The sequence below is a fragment of the Mercenaria mercenaria genome, chromosome 1, assembly GCF_021730395.1.
Source record: "Mercenaria mercenaria strain notata chromosome 1, MADL_Memer_1, whole genome shotgun sequence".
NCBI lineage: Eukaryota > Metazoa > Mollusca > Bivalvia > Venerida > Veneridae > Mercenaria > Mercenaria mercenaria.
Window position 1 is genome coordinate 15,935,095 of NC_069361.1, and position 14,748 is coordinate 15,949,842.

The 14,748-nt window shown below is 37.4% G+C and overlaps 1 protein-coding gene across 1 annotated transcript; it reads right to left on the reverse strand.

Moving 5' to 3' along the window:
* Positions 1–7,504: 7,504 nt before the first annotated feature.
* LOC123545774 (uncharacterized) lies at positions 7,505–10,937 on the reverse strand. The gene is made up of 2 exons (XM_045332082.2): positions 10,168–10,937; positions 7,505–9,782 (listed from the first exon to the last, which is right to left on the reverse strand). The coding sequence occupies exons 1-2, from the start codon at positions 10,421–10,423 to the stop codon at positions 9,022–9,024; spliced, it is 1,017 nt and encodes a 338-aa protein (XP_045188017.2). The 5' UTR covers positions 10,424–10,937; the 3' UTR covers positions 7,505–9,021.
* Between the last annotated feature and the right edge of the window lie 3,811 nt (positions 10,938–14,748).

Genomic DNA, 14,748 nt, shown 5'->3' on the forward strand with positions numbered 1-14,748 from the left:
CAACTTTGCAATATTTATCACCAAACAAAATGGAAATCTCCGTTTTTCCTTTGATATTCAAGTAGTTTCCACTGGCGGATACAATCCGGGAGTCAAATGGTTGAACTGGACATTGTTGATCAATGACACTCCACAACTTCTCAGAAATGATTGTCAACGTGGCCCCTGTATCGATCAGACAATCAACTGACATCCCATTAATGCTAGCTGTTACGTATAAACCAGATGATCGCACGCTCGTCCTCTTACAACTGTGTTCGGTATTCTTATCCTTCTTTTTGTCTGTCTCAGATCTTGTTTCTGAGATGCCTGACTTAGATTGATTATATGGGTCATGTCTCATATCCTTTGGAGGAGGGTTTCTAACTGTTGGATTCGAAGGATAGTATCTTCTTGATCTATCATCATATCTGTATGGCCGAGGAGGTGGATGTCGGTATTGTCCTCGTTGAGCATTTCGTCGATCATAACCATAAGGTCTATGCATAGGCCTATTTTCAGGCTTATTATATTGTCCTTGACGTTTCAGACTATCTACACTATCTTTCAGATTTGAAACTACCTGTTTTAGATTTTCAATATCTTTTGACTGTCCCTCATTTACTGCAGTTCTAAGAATTCCTTGTTGCTTCTTTTCTGCACGATAGAATGCCTCCAGCTCCACCGCATGTCTGACGGCATCGTTTAGATCCGTAGGCCTGGCCTGTTTAATCTTGAGACGCATTTCTGAACTCACAAGAGCGTCGATGAATTGTTCCTTAGCCAGGGTCTCACGAACGTCGGTTGGGGCATTAGGATATGCCAAGTTAGCTAGACGTCGGATATCCTGTCCCAGTTCGGCCATAGACTCTGTAGCTTTCTGTTGTCTGTCTCTCAACTGAACCCTATACAACTCAGTTTGATTTCTCGGTGAAAACCTATCTTCTAAAGCTCTTTTTAATTCATGATAATCGGTGGTCTTTGAATTAAGGTTGCCAAAAACTCCCTGGGCTTGTCCGCGTAGCGATACGGATAGATATAAGCCTTTCTTGTTATCATCCCAGCCATTTAAAGTAGCACATGCATCAAAGTGTGCCTTATAATCTGTCCATGCACTTGTCCCGTCGTATGTGGCTGGTTTCACCAAAGTCGTCTTACTGGAGCTTGATATTTTTGTTCCATCACTTGAATCTAAGGTTTGCTTATCCTCGATTTTTGGTGGATGGGCAACCTTTTTTATGCGCTCCGTCACAAATCTATCTGATTTTAATGACTCTTCTTTACCTTCTGATGTAGGTGTTTCTGGTAACAGACGTCTAGGTTTTAAGGGTCCTTTATGTATTGTAGATAACCCTTCATCAGGTCTACCTGGTGGTATCATTTCAAAGACATACTTTTTATCACTCTGTATTGGGGTTGAGGTACCAATATCACTCAAGGTCTTATCTATTTCTTGTTGTAACTTTGAAATCTCTCGTTCAAGTATCAAAATCCTATTTTGTCTTCTCAACCTCTCAACCTCTTCAACCATGGTTTCGTCGTGATGAGGCAACCCAAAAGTGTGCTCAGCCATCTTTTAGCGTGGATAAGATAGCCTATATGAAGCTATGAATGGTCCCACGTTGGGCGCCAAATTTTGTAGCGTGCACGGTCTAGCTCAGTATATTAAATATAATATAATTTTCCTATGGGCTTCCTTGCCGAATGATTGGAAAACAAATGATTCTTAAAATGATTGGTGAAATATAAAATAATTAATGCTAATCAATCTATCTCAATTTAACTGATGACGAGCACTCAAAATTAGTGGATGGGATCTCTTGTAGTATGGCGATTCACAACAAACTATGCCTGAGGTGAATACCATACATTAAGATTTTACCGAAATACCACCAGATGTCGAGTTCCTATCGTCGTGGAACTTAAACGGAACGCAATGTTCTGAGTAAGAACCCAGACTATGATAGGAGGTCAAGAACCCGATAGTATTTGGCAATTTATTATATTATTTATTTTTCTGCGATGTTATTCGGTCGGTAGCTTGGCAGATTCTCATCACTTCGTGATGCTGCCCTGGTATTTATAACCTTTTTCCCAACTGTAATTAATGAGCGCTCAATGATAATGACAAAATCAAGCTCCTTAGTACAATGATCATCTAAGTGCGTAATTTGACTAATCTTTGTATATTTTCCATTATTAACGCCTTAATATATTGGTTTTATCGTAGTAGTAGATAGAACTTTCTCTCTTCTATGTATTCATGAAAGATTAATGTTTACTTAATTAAGTCTACTGAATTATGACGGCTCATCGGTGGGTCGAAAACGTGGTACGAATATTTTAGGTACGAATCTTAAGGTATGTGACTACTAAATCAAATCAACATAGGTATCTCGCCACACCATCATGTAGGTGACGTGTACTATTTTTAGAAACTGCATATATAAACCTTGAATTAAGTATTTACCTCTGATTTCTATATCCGACCTTTGATGTTATTGAAAATAACATTTTCACGGCAATAACTACTTAATACTTTAATTAAAATTTACTGAATATCGGAAAATTCCGTTTGATGCAACGCTTTCCATTCGTGGGGAGGTTTTTATAATAGCATATGGCCAGCCGAATGACAATCGCGCTAAAATGTAGTGCTGTAAAATGCGAAGAATTTACGTGGTTAGAATCGAAATAATAAATATGTTCCAATAATCTTATCAGTTAATAAAATATGGGCAGTCGTTCGGATGCGAATATTAAATCACTCGTGCTACGCACTCGTGATTTAATTATTACGCATCCGAACTCCTGCCCATATTTTATTAACTGATAAAATATAGGCACATATTTATTATTTCTTAAATATGCACGAGTTCTGCAGAGGAAATATTGCGCGACTTTAGGAGGAGTTGTAATATACAAGTCGAAAATACGTTCACAATCAGAGGAAAGATATGTAACATTTTTTCGTTTTGTTGCAAGTACCCGTGACATACAATACCACCTTTGACATCTCTGTATCCAGGCATATCCAACTGGAGCATTAAATTAATGCTCTGCAGAATCCGAGCATTGACCTGATTCCAGAGAGGTTGAAATCAATAAGGCATGAAAACAGTACATTTAAAGCAAAAGAGGCAATAAGTGCTGTGTGTGGCAACGTTAAATGTCGCAACGCCGCTAAATGTCGCAACCACCGTTATATACCGCAAGGTTGACGTTAAATGTCGCAACCACCGCTAAATGTCGCAAAATCATCTGCCGCTAAATGTCGCACCTTTAACGTTAAATGTCGCAAAAATTTGCCCACCGTTATATGTCGCAACACCAACGCTAAATGTCGCACATCAAAATAAGGTACTAAGTTAAATAGAGATAACATTGGGTAATGCATGTTTGCATGCATCAGTATGCAATGTGTTCATCTGGGAAGGGCTGAAATGACCTTTCACTCTAATCTGCACGTTTACTTTTCAGTGGTCCCGCACCATACATACGTTAAATATTTTATATCTTAAGGTTTGAGCACTAATGTAGTACTCGTCACAGTACTAGATTTATTTCAGGTCTGAACTATGTAGTTCTATGGAGTCCTGCTTAGCTCAAGAGACATTAAGCTCGCGCTCCGTATTGTCGCGCGTTGTATCGACCTGAATTTCGTTACACAACAGACCCGTGGCCAGAAATTGTTGATGGAGGGTGGGGGCACCAGTTTAAAACAAAAGCGTCAGCGGCAACGTTCTGTAGGTACGGGGTTCCTCTGTCTGTATTTGTTGGAAAGTTGTTTATGTACAGGTATGAAATGTTGGCCTGTGGTGCTTTTTTTTTAAGGTACGTACTAGAGGGGCACTCCCCTTATTTTAGGTGGTTAGGGTCTTTTCCCCATGACAATTTTGAAATACAGGTATGGAATGCTGGAATTTTATTGCATTTTTTGTTCTAAATTTCGATGTCATTTTCGAGGGCTCAGGGGCTCTCCCCGGGAAAGTTTGAAAAACAGATATAAAAAGGTTGCCTCTGGTGCATTTTTTTTTTGGTCTTAATCTTAAGGTAGGGGAGGGGTACTTTCCTCATTTTAAGGGGTCAAGGGTTCTTCCCCCTGGGGAATTTTGAAATATAAGTAAAAAATGTCCGCCTCTGGGGCGTTTTGGGTCCGCAGTTTGAAAAAATATTATTTCCAAAATAGTTGTTTGCAACTTTGATGAGTATAAGTCACTTCTAACCCAACAAGGGTGCGGGTCGGGGGGTGGGGTGAGGGGGTCGGCTCGGACCACGATCCGGGCCTGTTACACAACAGGATGTTCAACTACACGACACGAAGACTGTGACTAAAAACAGCTCTGGTGCGCTTGTCATGGTGTGCTTTTTTCTTATTGTCGTGCGTCGTATCGCATTTCGTGCGTCGCCCTAGGAGAGCAGACAGTCGACACACAACACGATTCGCAAGATACATTACGATACGCATCCCCATATTTGACTGGCATAGTAGGTTGTCCCCCTTGAAATTTATCCGATACTCAATATTGGTTTCCCTGCTGATATCACTTTGAGCAATAGATTATATAGGACATTTATTTTCAATGATTAATTTCAGATATGTATTTTAGTTTGTGAATATTTTAACACATGTGACAGTATACACCAATTTCTCCTCTTTAATTTCATGTGAAAATATTTATTCTAACTGAACATCTTCTTGCTTCCAATTTTGTTTTAAAAGTATCACCATCGCTTATATTGAAAATATAATGAAAATCACTAAACTTTTCAATTTCTTTTACTTTAGATGCAAATAAATTATATTTTCCAAAACATGATAACTTATTAACATATATGTAGGTGTTTCTTGACTTTACAAACAATACAATAGTACATTTATATATATGTAATAGGGTAAAAGCTTCTTGCTTCCATTTAACGTCAAAGTGTATCAAGAAATTAAAAACTGTTGGATTTTCTGATGTTGTTTAAATTGTGTTAATTTACGGAACTCATATACCAGCACTTGACGTACGATTCAAAATAGTTATATAGTAAAAATTCTTCAAAAGTTTTGATAAAAGCGTATCACCATAATTTACTATATTACTAAAATATAACATATGATTTAGATAGTTGCAAACAACTTACCTTCACGATACCAAATATAACAAGAGCACCGCAATGCGAAACGATATACGCACGAAGGCATGACCTTTGACCCCTAAGTGTGACAATAGTTTTGAAGCGAGCCATCGGAAACAGGCGCGCTGCACGCATTCTCGATATGTTGAACATTTGTGCCAAGTTTCTAAAAACATTTCGAGAAGTTCAGAGTAACAGAGCGGATACAAGACAAAGTCATATGACCTTTAACCCCTAACTGTGAACTTGGCCTTTAGGCAAGTTGTCCAAAACATGCGTTCTGCACATGGTCTCGGTGCGATGAACATTTATGTCAAGTTTCATTGAAGTCCTTTAAGGGGTTCAACAGTTAAAGAGCGGACACGAAATTGCTTGCGGACGGACGGAAAGACAGACGTACATTGGGGTCATACCAACATACGAACCTTCGGACGTATATAAAGCGAATAGCTTCTGTCATATATTTAGGCTAAACCAGCCCAGCCCAGCTCAGCCCAATCTTTTTAATTTCAGTAACCCGTACCCAGTTAACCTAAACAGTGTAACTGTGTTTTGTACCAGCTGTAGAAAACGAAGATTTTCTATTAATCAGCCTTGGGTTCTATTTCTTTGTTTGGAGGTTTACGTTTAAAGTCATAAGGCGACTATCAAGCTTCAATGGCAGAGAACGATCCTATGTGGCCCTCTGTACATTCTTTCAGGTAAAGCGGGAATTTCGATATTATTTTACTTTTAGTCTCTTAAAATTGTTTGGTTTAGACTCATCCCCCACTATCCTACTTTTCCGCCTACCTACACATACCCCCCCCCCCCCCCCCCCCCCCACCCCACCCCCTCCCCTCTCTCCAACTTTAAAAATGTAAATATTTATAATTTCTATTAATTTTATTGGTGCTGTGTGTTTGTGTCTTAGATTTCTTTGTCGTTATTCACCCCGTTCCCCACCCATACCCAACCCCCACAAACATACAGCACCATTTCCAAATCGTATTTAGTTAGAAGAAACCTCAGAATATTTCTGTCCTAAAACACTGGCCCTAATACAAAATAATTTCACAAATATTTTACTTGCGTGACTGCTCAAGCAAGGTGTGGAACTCAGGTGAGCGATCTAGGGCCGACATGGCCCTCTTGTTGCCATACGTAACAGCACTTATCATTAAGATAATTATTTGTATAACATAAACCTGTTAATTTTTCTTCCCTCAAAAAAGTAAATATACACAAGGAATTGGTAGTCATAGTGTCAAATAGGAAGTGCGACATTTAGCGTTGGTGTTGCGACATATAACGGTGGGCAAATATTTGCGACATTTAACGTTAAAGGTGCGACATTTAGCGGCAGACGATTTTGCGACATTTAGCCGCGGTTGCGACATTTAACGTCAACCTTGCGACATTTAACGGTGGTTGCGACATTTAGCGGCGTTGCGACATTTAACGTTGCCACACTGTGTATAGCGATTATACATCGAATTCAAGACGTACTGGTAACATTGTTTCAATCCGAGCATTAAATCGAAGTGTACTGTATCGGTGGGAAGTAAGCAGTTACCAGTTGTAGCAGTTGCAGTCACAGCAGTTAACTGCAGCAACTATCAGTAGTTAAAGCAGTAAATACAAAATACAATGATGATGACTTTGACAAGGGAGTTGAATCAGACAGAATTTCTCGTAATTGCATCCCCTGATTATCTTTTCCCTACATTCCAATTTGTAAAGTGACATAGAATAGTTTTTTCGTATTGTGGCCCGGTCAATAAATCAATATAAGTTACAGATGAATTTTACATTAATTAATATTCAAGTAGTCTTTTATCATAATAACTGAACAAAGGAGTGCTACAAAGAATAAAAATATGTACGGCAATGAACCAACCGAATGGGCATGCGTCAAAGTTGACCCTGAACGGATAATTGCGAGTTTTCGTTGCGGTGTCTTGTCCCGTAACTGTAGAAGAAACTGATGTGCAACCACTGGCCCCGTGTTCACAAAACGTTTTCAGTCTCAGCTGAGTTTGATAATGAAACTTTATTTGTCATTTATATCGAAATAGCATGTTCAAAACTAAATTTCAAGTTAATAATAATTTTCAAATGACTTTTCAGTAGTGATGGTCAGTTTCAGTTGGAATTAAGTCTTGAAGTTTTAGTAGAATTGATATTAAAATTTCAAACTCAAACTCAGTTGAGACCGAAAAATGTTTTGTGAACACGGGGCCTGGTGTCCGTTCTAGGGAGGATGGGCGCCCACCACGCTGAGGTGGTGGCCATCCTAGCAAGACTTGTTTCCTCTTCAGCTGGTTTCATATGTGTGCATGCACTTTTTCAGATTTGATTTAAAATCAGATTGAGTGTACTCGAATAATCTCTAGTTATTAGTAAAAACTGGTTCAAGTAATTTCGCGACTGCCATTTGCTGATATAGTATGACAACAAATGCAATATAAGTAACTTTTTAACTATTTGCAATATTAACATCATTTCGGTCGTTACAGATGAGCATACAGCACCAACATCACGTCTCACCTATGCTTACATTATTCATTTCAGGTTTAGGAGTACATCACCAACACAAATAATATTTGATAAACAAGCAACATCTTTACTAACGTTCATGTTCTACCGTAGGCCTTTTACGGTGGATATTAAAAATATTCTCGAAACGTTGTCTGCCTTTAAAAATAAATGCCATTTGTAAAGAAACAAAAGTAAGCACTTGCTTAAAACTTCGTTCCCTCTAGTGATGTGAAATTCAGCATTAATTATTGCAAATGCATCAAAACGAAGATAAGTCACAGTTCTTTGAAAATGGTGAGATTTTTAAAGGCCTTAATCTGTCCGAAAGTGTGGCCCCTTTATGCAGAATCAATGTATTTTCAAGTAAACTAACACTTGTTTTGTAAAGTAATATACGTGTTATACATTTTGTTCAATTTTCATGTGAGACTACCCTTCTTTGTAAGGTTTGGTGTTGTTTGATTTTTCAAAGTTTCTCAAAATGTAAGGTCATCCGTCAAATGAAAGAATGTCCGAGAATAAATACACATCTACGCACTCCTAAGTTATTTTGCGGGCCGTCTTACTTCCCGTATATAAACATTGTTAACAGTTACACGTTGACGACACGTCGACCTACTACATTTGGCACCGTACAAACGGCATGAAATAGTGCTTCCCAATTCAATCTGCGTGTTTACATAAAAGACATATTAGAATCGAAATAGTATATAGCAGAACCAAGTTTAGTATATCCCAACAAAACGAGTCGAATACACGCTGTATATATAATTCATTCGGGCTATGCTCTTGTGAAATACACCCTTCGTGTTGTTTCAACATGTTACAACATTTTTATGCTATACATTATTTCTGAAATAAACAACCCAGCTATATACGGTACAATGCATCCTTGAAGCCCTCCTTAACGTTGCGATTACTTTGGGGCCTCCGTGGCCGGGTGGTTAAGGTCGCTGACTTCAAATCACTTGCCCCTCATCGATGTGGGTTCGAGCCTCACTCGGGGCGTTGAATTCTTCATGTGAGGAAGTCATCCAGCTGGTTTACGGAATGTCGGTGGTTCTACCCAGGTGCCCGCTCGTGATGAAATAATGCACGGAGGGGCACCTGTGGTCTTCCTTCACCATCAAAGCTGGAAAGTCGCTATATGACCTAAAATTGTGTCGGTGCGACGTTAAACCCAACAAAATAAAAAAAAACGTTGCGAACTCCAGTAGTATTAAGGATTCTGTTAATTAGTGTTTGTTGTTAGTTGTTATAACAGTAATACTGTTGTTACTGCAGTAATAGGAGCAATAATGTTATTACTGCTATTATAACTCAACAATAATAGCAGCTGAACTGCTGTTATTATTCTACCCTTCACGCTTACATAGCTATTATCTATTATTAATTTTAGAAAATTTGCTCAATGAATTTCGGTAGTAAAGAACGAATGGCGGACACCACTGTAGCGCACAACATAGTGGATACATCGAGGAGAGTGTTGAGAATTACACTCGAAGTCATTTTTCTTCGGGTCCATAATGAAACTATAGCTCCAAACGCCAGGACTGCATATTTCGCGATCCATTGGCCTAGATAATTGTTCGCGTAATAACCAATCCCACGCCTGTTATTTATACGTTGTTGTAAATCTTTGATTCTGGCGCTGTATTTACGTCTCAACATCCTATCATCCGTCAGCATCTTTAATTTCTTTCTATCAACATCTAAGTCTAGATTCCTTAATGAACGCATTTCAGACATACATATTATAAATAATAATGTACTTTCTACCCAGTACGAGAGTTTCGACATGAAGAAAGGAATAAAACCAAAAGTACTTAGGATATTGGGAACCATCGTTGCGAAAAGCGTAATATAATTCCCAGTGGTTGCACGCAATTTCTCTCTGTGTATTAACGTTCCAGGTCTGTAGCAAAGATAGACAACTTGCAGCAGGCTTGAACATAGCACAAGTACCCTCCAATGTTCTGTGACATTAGACCAAACTAGAATGTTCTTGTCATGTAAAACACTATAAGCCATGTTTCGGTGGGTCCAATAATCCGTTCTTTTCAACCACATGACAGCAATATCCATTGTTGAAATTGTGTAGAATTGTAGAATAACGCCGCTGTTCAGTGTGCAAGCTCCAACCAATAGTAAAGCAACTATAAAAAAAAATACAAATGTTCATTACAATAAATATTGTTTCAAACTTCAGATTAGAAAAAAATGTCAGATACGGATTCTGCGAATGTCATTATCAAGCTCATCTTTGATAAACTCAATATGCATGTTATTAATTATACTGTAGATAGGGTAAATATCGCGTTCATGTTTAATCTGTATTAGTACCTGCAAGTTTTAAGTGTCTGACTGCAAAAAAAAACTCAGCGAAAAAAAACAACATTGTTTCTTCTACTCGGTAGCCAGGCTACTCTTATGTCTGAACTATAGGCTTAAATGTTATACAGCCTCTTTGTCTCTATTAATTTACATATATATACTAGGCCCTTGAAAACAATTTTACTTGATGAACAATATTACACTTACCTCCATATCGCACGATGAAGAGAAATATTTCAAGAACCCAGTAATTTGAATATGGACTGAGAAGCAGCCATTGCTGAATTATACAAATCAATGGCAGCCTTAGCAAGACCTTACAAACAATTGTTTCTCCAGGTGAAGCACTATCCATATGCTCATCCAACGTTTTTCCAATTCGTAGTGCTTTGTCCTCAATATATTCAAACGTTTTCTGTGATCGAACCTGTAAATAACGAATTACTTTTCCTACTACCTTCATTATTCTATTTTTTTTCACAGTTCAAATCACTGTCTGTGAAAAAAATGTCTAACGTATACACTTTTTTAGATATGTTGACTTTATCATAAAGTTGGAAATACCCGATATTGATTAATGCCTATATTAAGCACAAAAATATAACTGATTTAGGGGAAACATGGTCGTTGAGCAGTTAACATGGTCGTTGTTGAGCAGTTAACATGGTCGTTGAGCAGTTAACATGATGATATTTATACCCGTGTTCTCAAATGCCACGTTTTACTAAATGACAAGTTATTATCGACCTATTTCCGAGGCTACCAGTGTCATTGTCATACTGATAATTCCACAATGACGTGCTTTGAACTATTACATTAGCCACTTTCACAAACTGATTAATATTCCAACTCTAGCAATAATTGTAACGTCTTACTCATGGCTAAATTTTTTGTGTGTTTCGTCAGACACATCAGACCACTTTCTCGTTTGTTTATATGACCTTATTAACGTTTTGGTCCGCTAGTTCAACAATTGTTTTACCGTTTAAAAATATCTTAAATCATTTAAGCTTTAAATAGATCGATTATTGGATATATACATTGCGAAAGGAATGCCAATATCACATAACAACTGTACAAATCTGTTTGTTATAATAACCAGTATTTTGGATCGATAGCTATTGGCGTTTTTATATATATATATATATATATATATATATATATATATATATATATATATATATATATATATATATATTTAATTGATTTAATTGTCTTTTGTACTGTGTCTTCGAAAATAAAAAAAGAATGTTATGTGTATGCGAGTGCATTTATATATAAATACGAAAATACAACTGACATAACTGAACACGACTGCTTCTTAAAGTGCATTAAATGTATTTAATTTAGTATATAAACATATTAATCCAGACACCAGACATACGGCGTGTCTCAAAACATACAAGTAACTTCTTTTAATAATCAATTTAGTATACTATTTTACTTAAATGCCATGACTCGGACTATAACGATATTTGCAAATAACATCTCAGTAATAGTCTGGTTTTGATACACCTTGTCGTAGTAGTCATGTACATGATACGGTGTTCCGTTTGGACAATCGTGACTTTTTATTTAATACTAAACCGCGATGCATGATGGTACAATGACGAAAACGCGATGGCACGATGATGAAACAACGATGGAACGATGGTGAAAACGCGATGGCACGATGATGAAATCGCGATGGTGCGATAGTACGATGGTGAAATGTCGATGTAATATCGCGTTTTCATCATCGTACCATCGCGTTTTCACCATCGTAACATCGTACCATCACGTTTTCATCATCGTACCATCGCGTTTTCACCATCGTGTCAACGCGTTTTCATCATTGTACCATCGCATTTTCACCATCGTACCATCGCGTTATCACCATCGTACCACGCATTTTCACCATCGTACCATCGCCTTCCGGTGGTCATGCGCAGTGGTACAGTATATGTGTCAGTAAAATTCAGGCTTGATACAATCTCATTTTCACATTGCACTATGTACCTTCTACATCCTAACAAGAATAAGCTGAGTTTGAATAATACCACGTGACTATTACACCCAGCTTTTTATTTACTTTTATGCATACATAAAATACAAAGTACGTGTCCTTGAAGATTTTACAGTTTTAATGAACTGAGCACTGAACATTTTGTAAAACATTTTGCAAAACAGCAGAATCTAAATGGTAAATTTCTTTTCACAAAATACATTGAGATACATTCATCTATTGCTGACAAAAATACAAGTGTATTGGACTACGCATTTCTAACCGGAAGGCGAAGGTACAATGGTGAAAACGCGATGGTACGATGGTGAAACCACGATGGTACGATGATGATAACGCGATGGCACGATGATGAAAACCCGATGGTACGATGGTGAAAACGCGATGGTACGATGGTGAAACCACGATGGTACGATGATGATAACGCAATGGCACGATTGTGAAAACGTGATGGTACGATGCTGAAAACGCGATGGCACGATGGTACGATGATGAAAACGCGATGGCACGATGGTGCGATGGTGAAAACGCGATGGTACGATGATGAAAACACGATATTACATCGACATTTTACCATCGTACCATCGCGATTTCATCTTAGTTCCATCGCGTTTTCACCATCGTACCATCGTTGTTCATCATCATGCCATCGCTTCATCGCGTTTTCGTCATCGTACCATCGTGCATCGCGGTTTAGTATTAAATAAAAAGTCACGATTGTCCAAACGGAACACCGTAACATAAGGGCGAGTTTCACTTTACTTGGTACAGGAAATGTGTAGCAAAAATGTTCTAATGTGTTAGATTAATAAACACCAGTAGTAATAATATATCTCAAATTTCAGTTGTTTTTTTTTCTAATGATTTATCTTAAACAATCCCAAAAGTATACCGATAATGTTACTTCATAGAACTCCTTTTTTCATATGGGTGTATTTAGTTTTTAAATTGTTTGAGTTGCATTATCACTGTTTGCGTTTGAATTTTGGTATATTTTGCATTTTATATGCTTTTATGGCTATTTTTGCTATATTTACCTTGTGAAAGAGCTAATTTACGACATTTGATGTGATCCACTCGGCATAAAATTAGAACACTTTACAAACATAGCAAATTACAATAATGACTTAAAATTCCTCATGTACATTCACTCATAATTACGATAAGGCCTGCAGTATATGCATAAATGAACTATAATATTAGGATTTTTGTATGCTTAATGTATGTTAAACATGAGCAAATACTGTCTGGATCGGATATCAAATATATATGAGCGCCACATCATGATAATATAGCAAACATAATGACTGGAAATTGTTATGCCGACATGATTGTAGAAGTGATACTGGCTAGATTAAACTTTTATGCAACGTCTCTATGGTATTCCGCTAGAGCCACCGTTGTATTGTCCATTTGTCTCATAAACTGGTAGGGGCAATAATATACGATGTTTATTATCACACCCTGAATGACCGTGACCATGTGCCGGAAGGTAATTGATGTTGTTTTTTATGCCCTCGAAGGGAGGCATATTAGCTTTCAACTGTCCGTCCGTTCGTTAGTTCGTTCGTTCGTCACAACGTTAACTTTTTGCATGAAGGCACTTTACTCGCGAAACCACTGCACCCAGGACCTTCAAACGTCACATGCTGATAGTACTTATTGAGTACACGACCCCTACTGAATTTGGGGTCACCAGGTCAAAAGTCAAGGTCACCAGGTCAAATATCAAGGCGCTGCGGGGGCATTTGTCACCATTAGTGACAGCTCTTGTTTCTACTATTTCATAGCATTTTAAAATTATTTAACATACTCCACTCAACAACTTAACGAATCAAGTGCAATATTTCAATTTTTTGAAGCGGCGGCATTTTGTTGAAAAAAGTGTGATTTTAATGAATCTGAAATGCAGAGTTATAGATTTTATTATTGAAACAGGTTTGTGCAGGGCTTAATTTGTGCAAGACATGGAAATGCACTGCGGTATCATGTACATGTACTTTATTCACACGCGTCTTATAAATGTTCATACGTGTTTTCTACTTTATTCTAGGGATATATGTTTGATGGTCACATTGTGTTATTAAATAGTTTACATAGCGAGCAATGACTACCAACTACCCCCCAATGATTATGTCTATTTCAAGTATTGCAGTGTTATGGGTCTGAGCGGAAGGAATATCAACCAGTCTAACATTTGCCACACTAATGAATGATGCCTACTTTCTTATTAAATAGATATCGACTCAGCATTTTGTTTTCAGTACGAAAAAAATGCGCCATTGTGCAACTAAAGTCTTTTTTTTTAAGTTTTATTCTAAATAAGGCAGAAAATAATAATAAAATGAGTATGCGAAGGTAATATCAGAGGCGTTTGTAATGTTATTTGACATACATTGTAATATATACAACGTGGATTCTAAGATCTTTAAGGTGGCGTACTAGCTTTGAAAGTCGTTATCAATATTTATTGTAGATTTTAAGTCTTTTTAAAATCACTACAAATTTGTTGTTAATTTCCGTTAAAAAAAAACAACATTTTTTTCTCGTAGACCTATCAAATACACGTACACTTGTTAATTTTTCGATATCTTATATTTTAGATATCATTTCGCATTTTCACCATCGTGGTTTTGTGTTTTTATTTTCAGGGTTTCTATTTTTACCGTCGAATTTTCGACTTCCATCATCGTAGTTTCGACTTTTACCCTCGTGGTTTCTACTTTCATCATCGTAGTTTCGACTTTTACGCTCGTGGTTTCTACTTCCATCATCGTAGTTTCGAC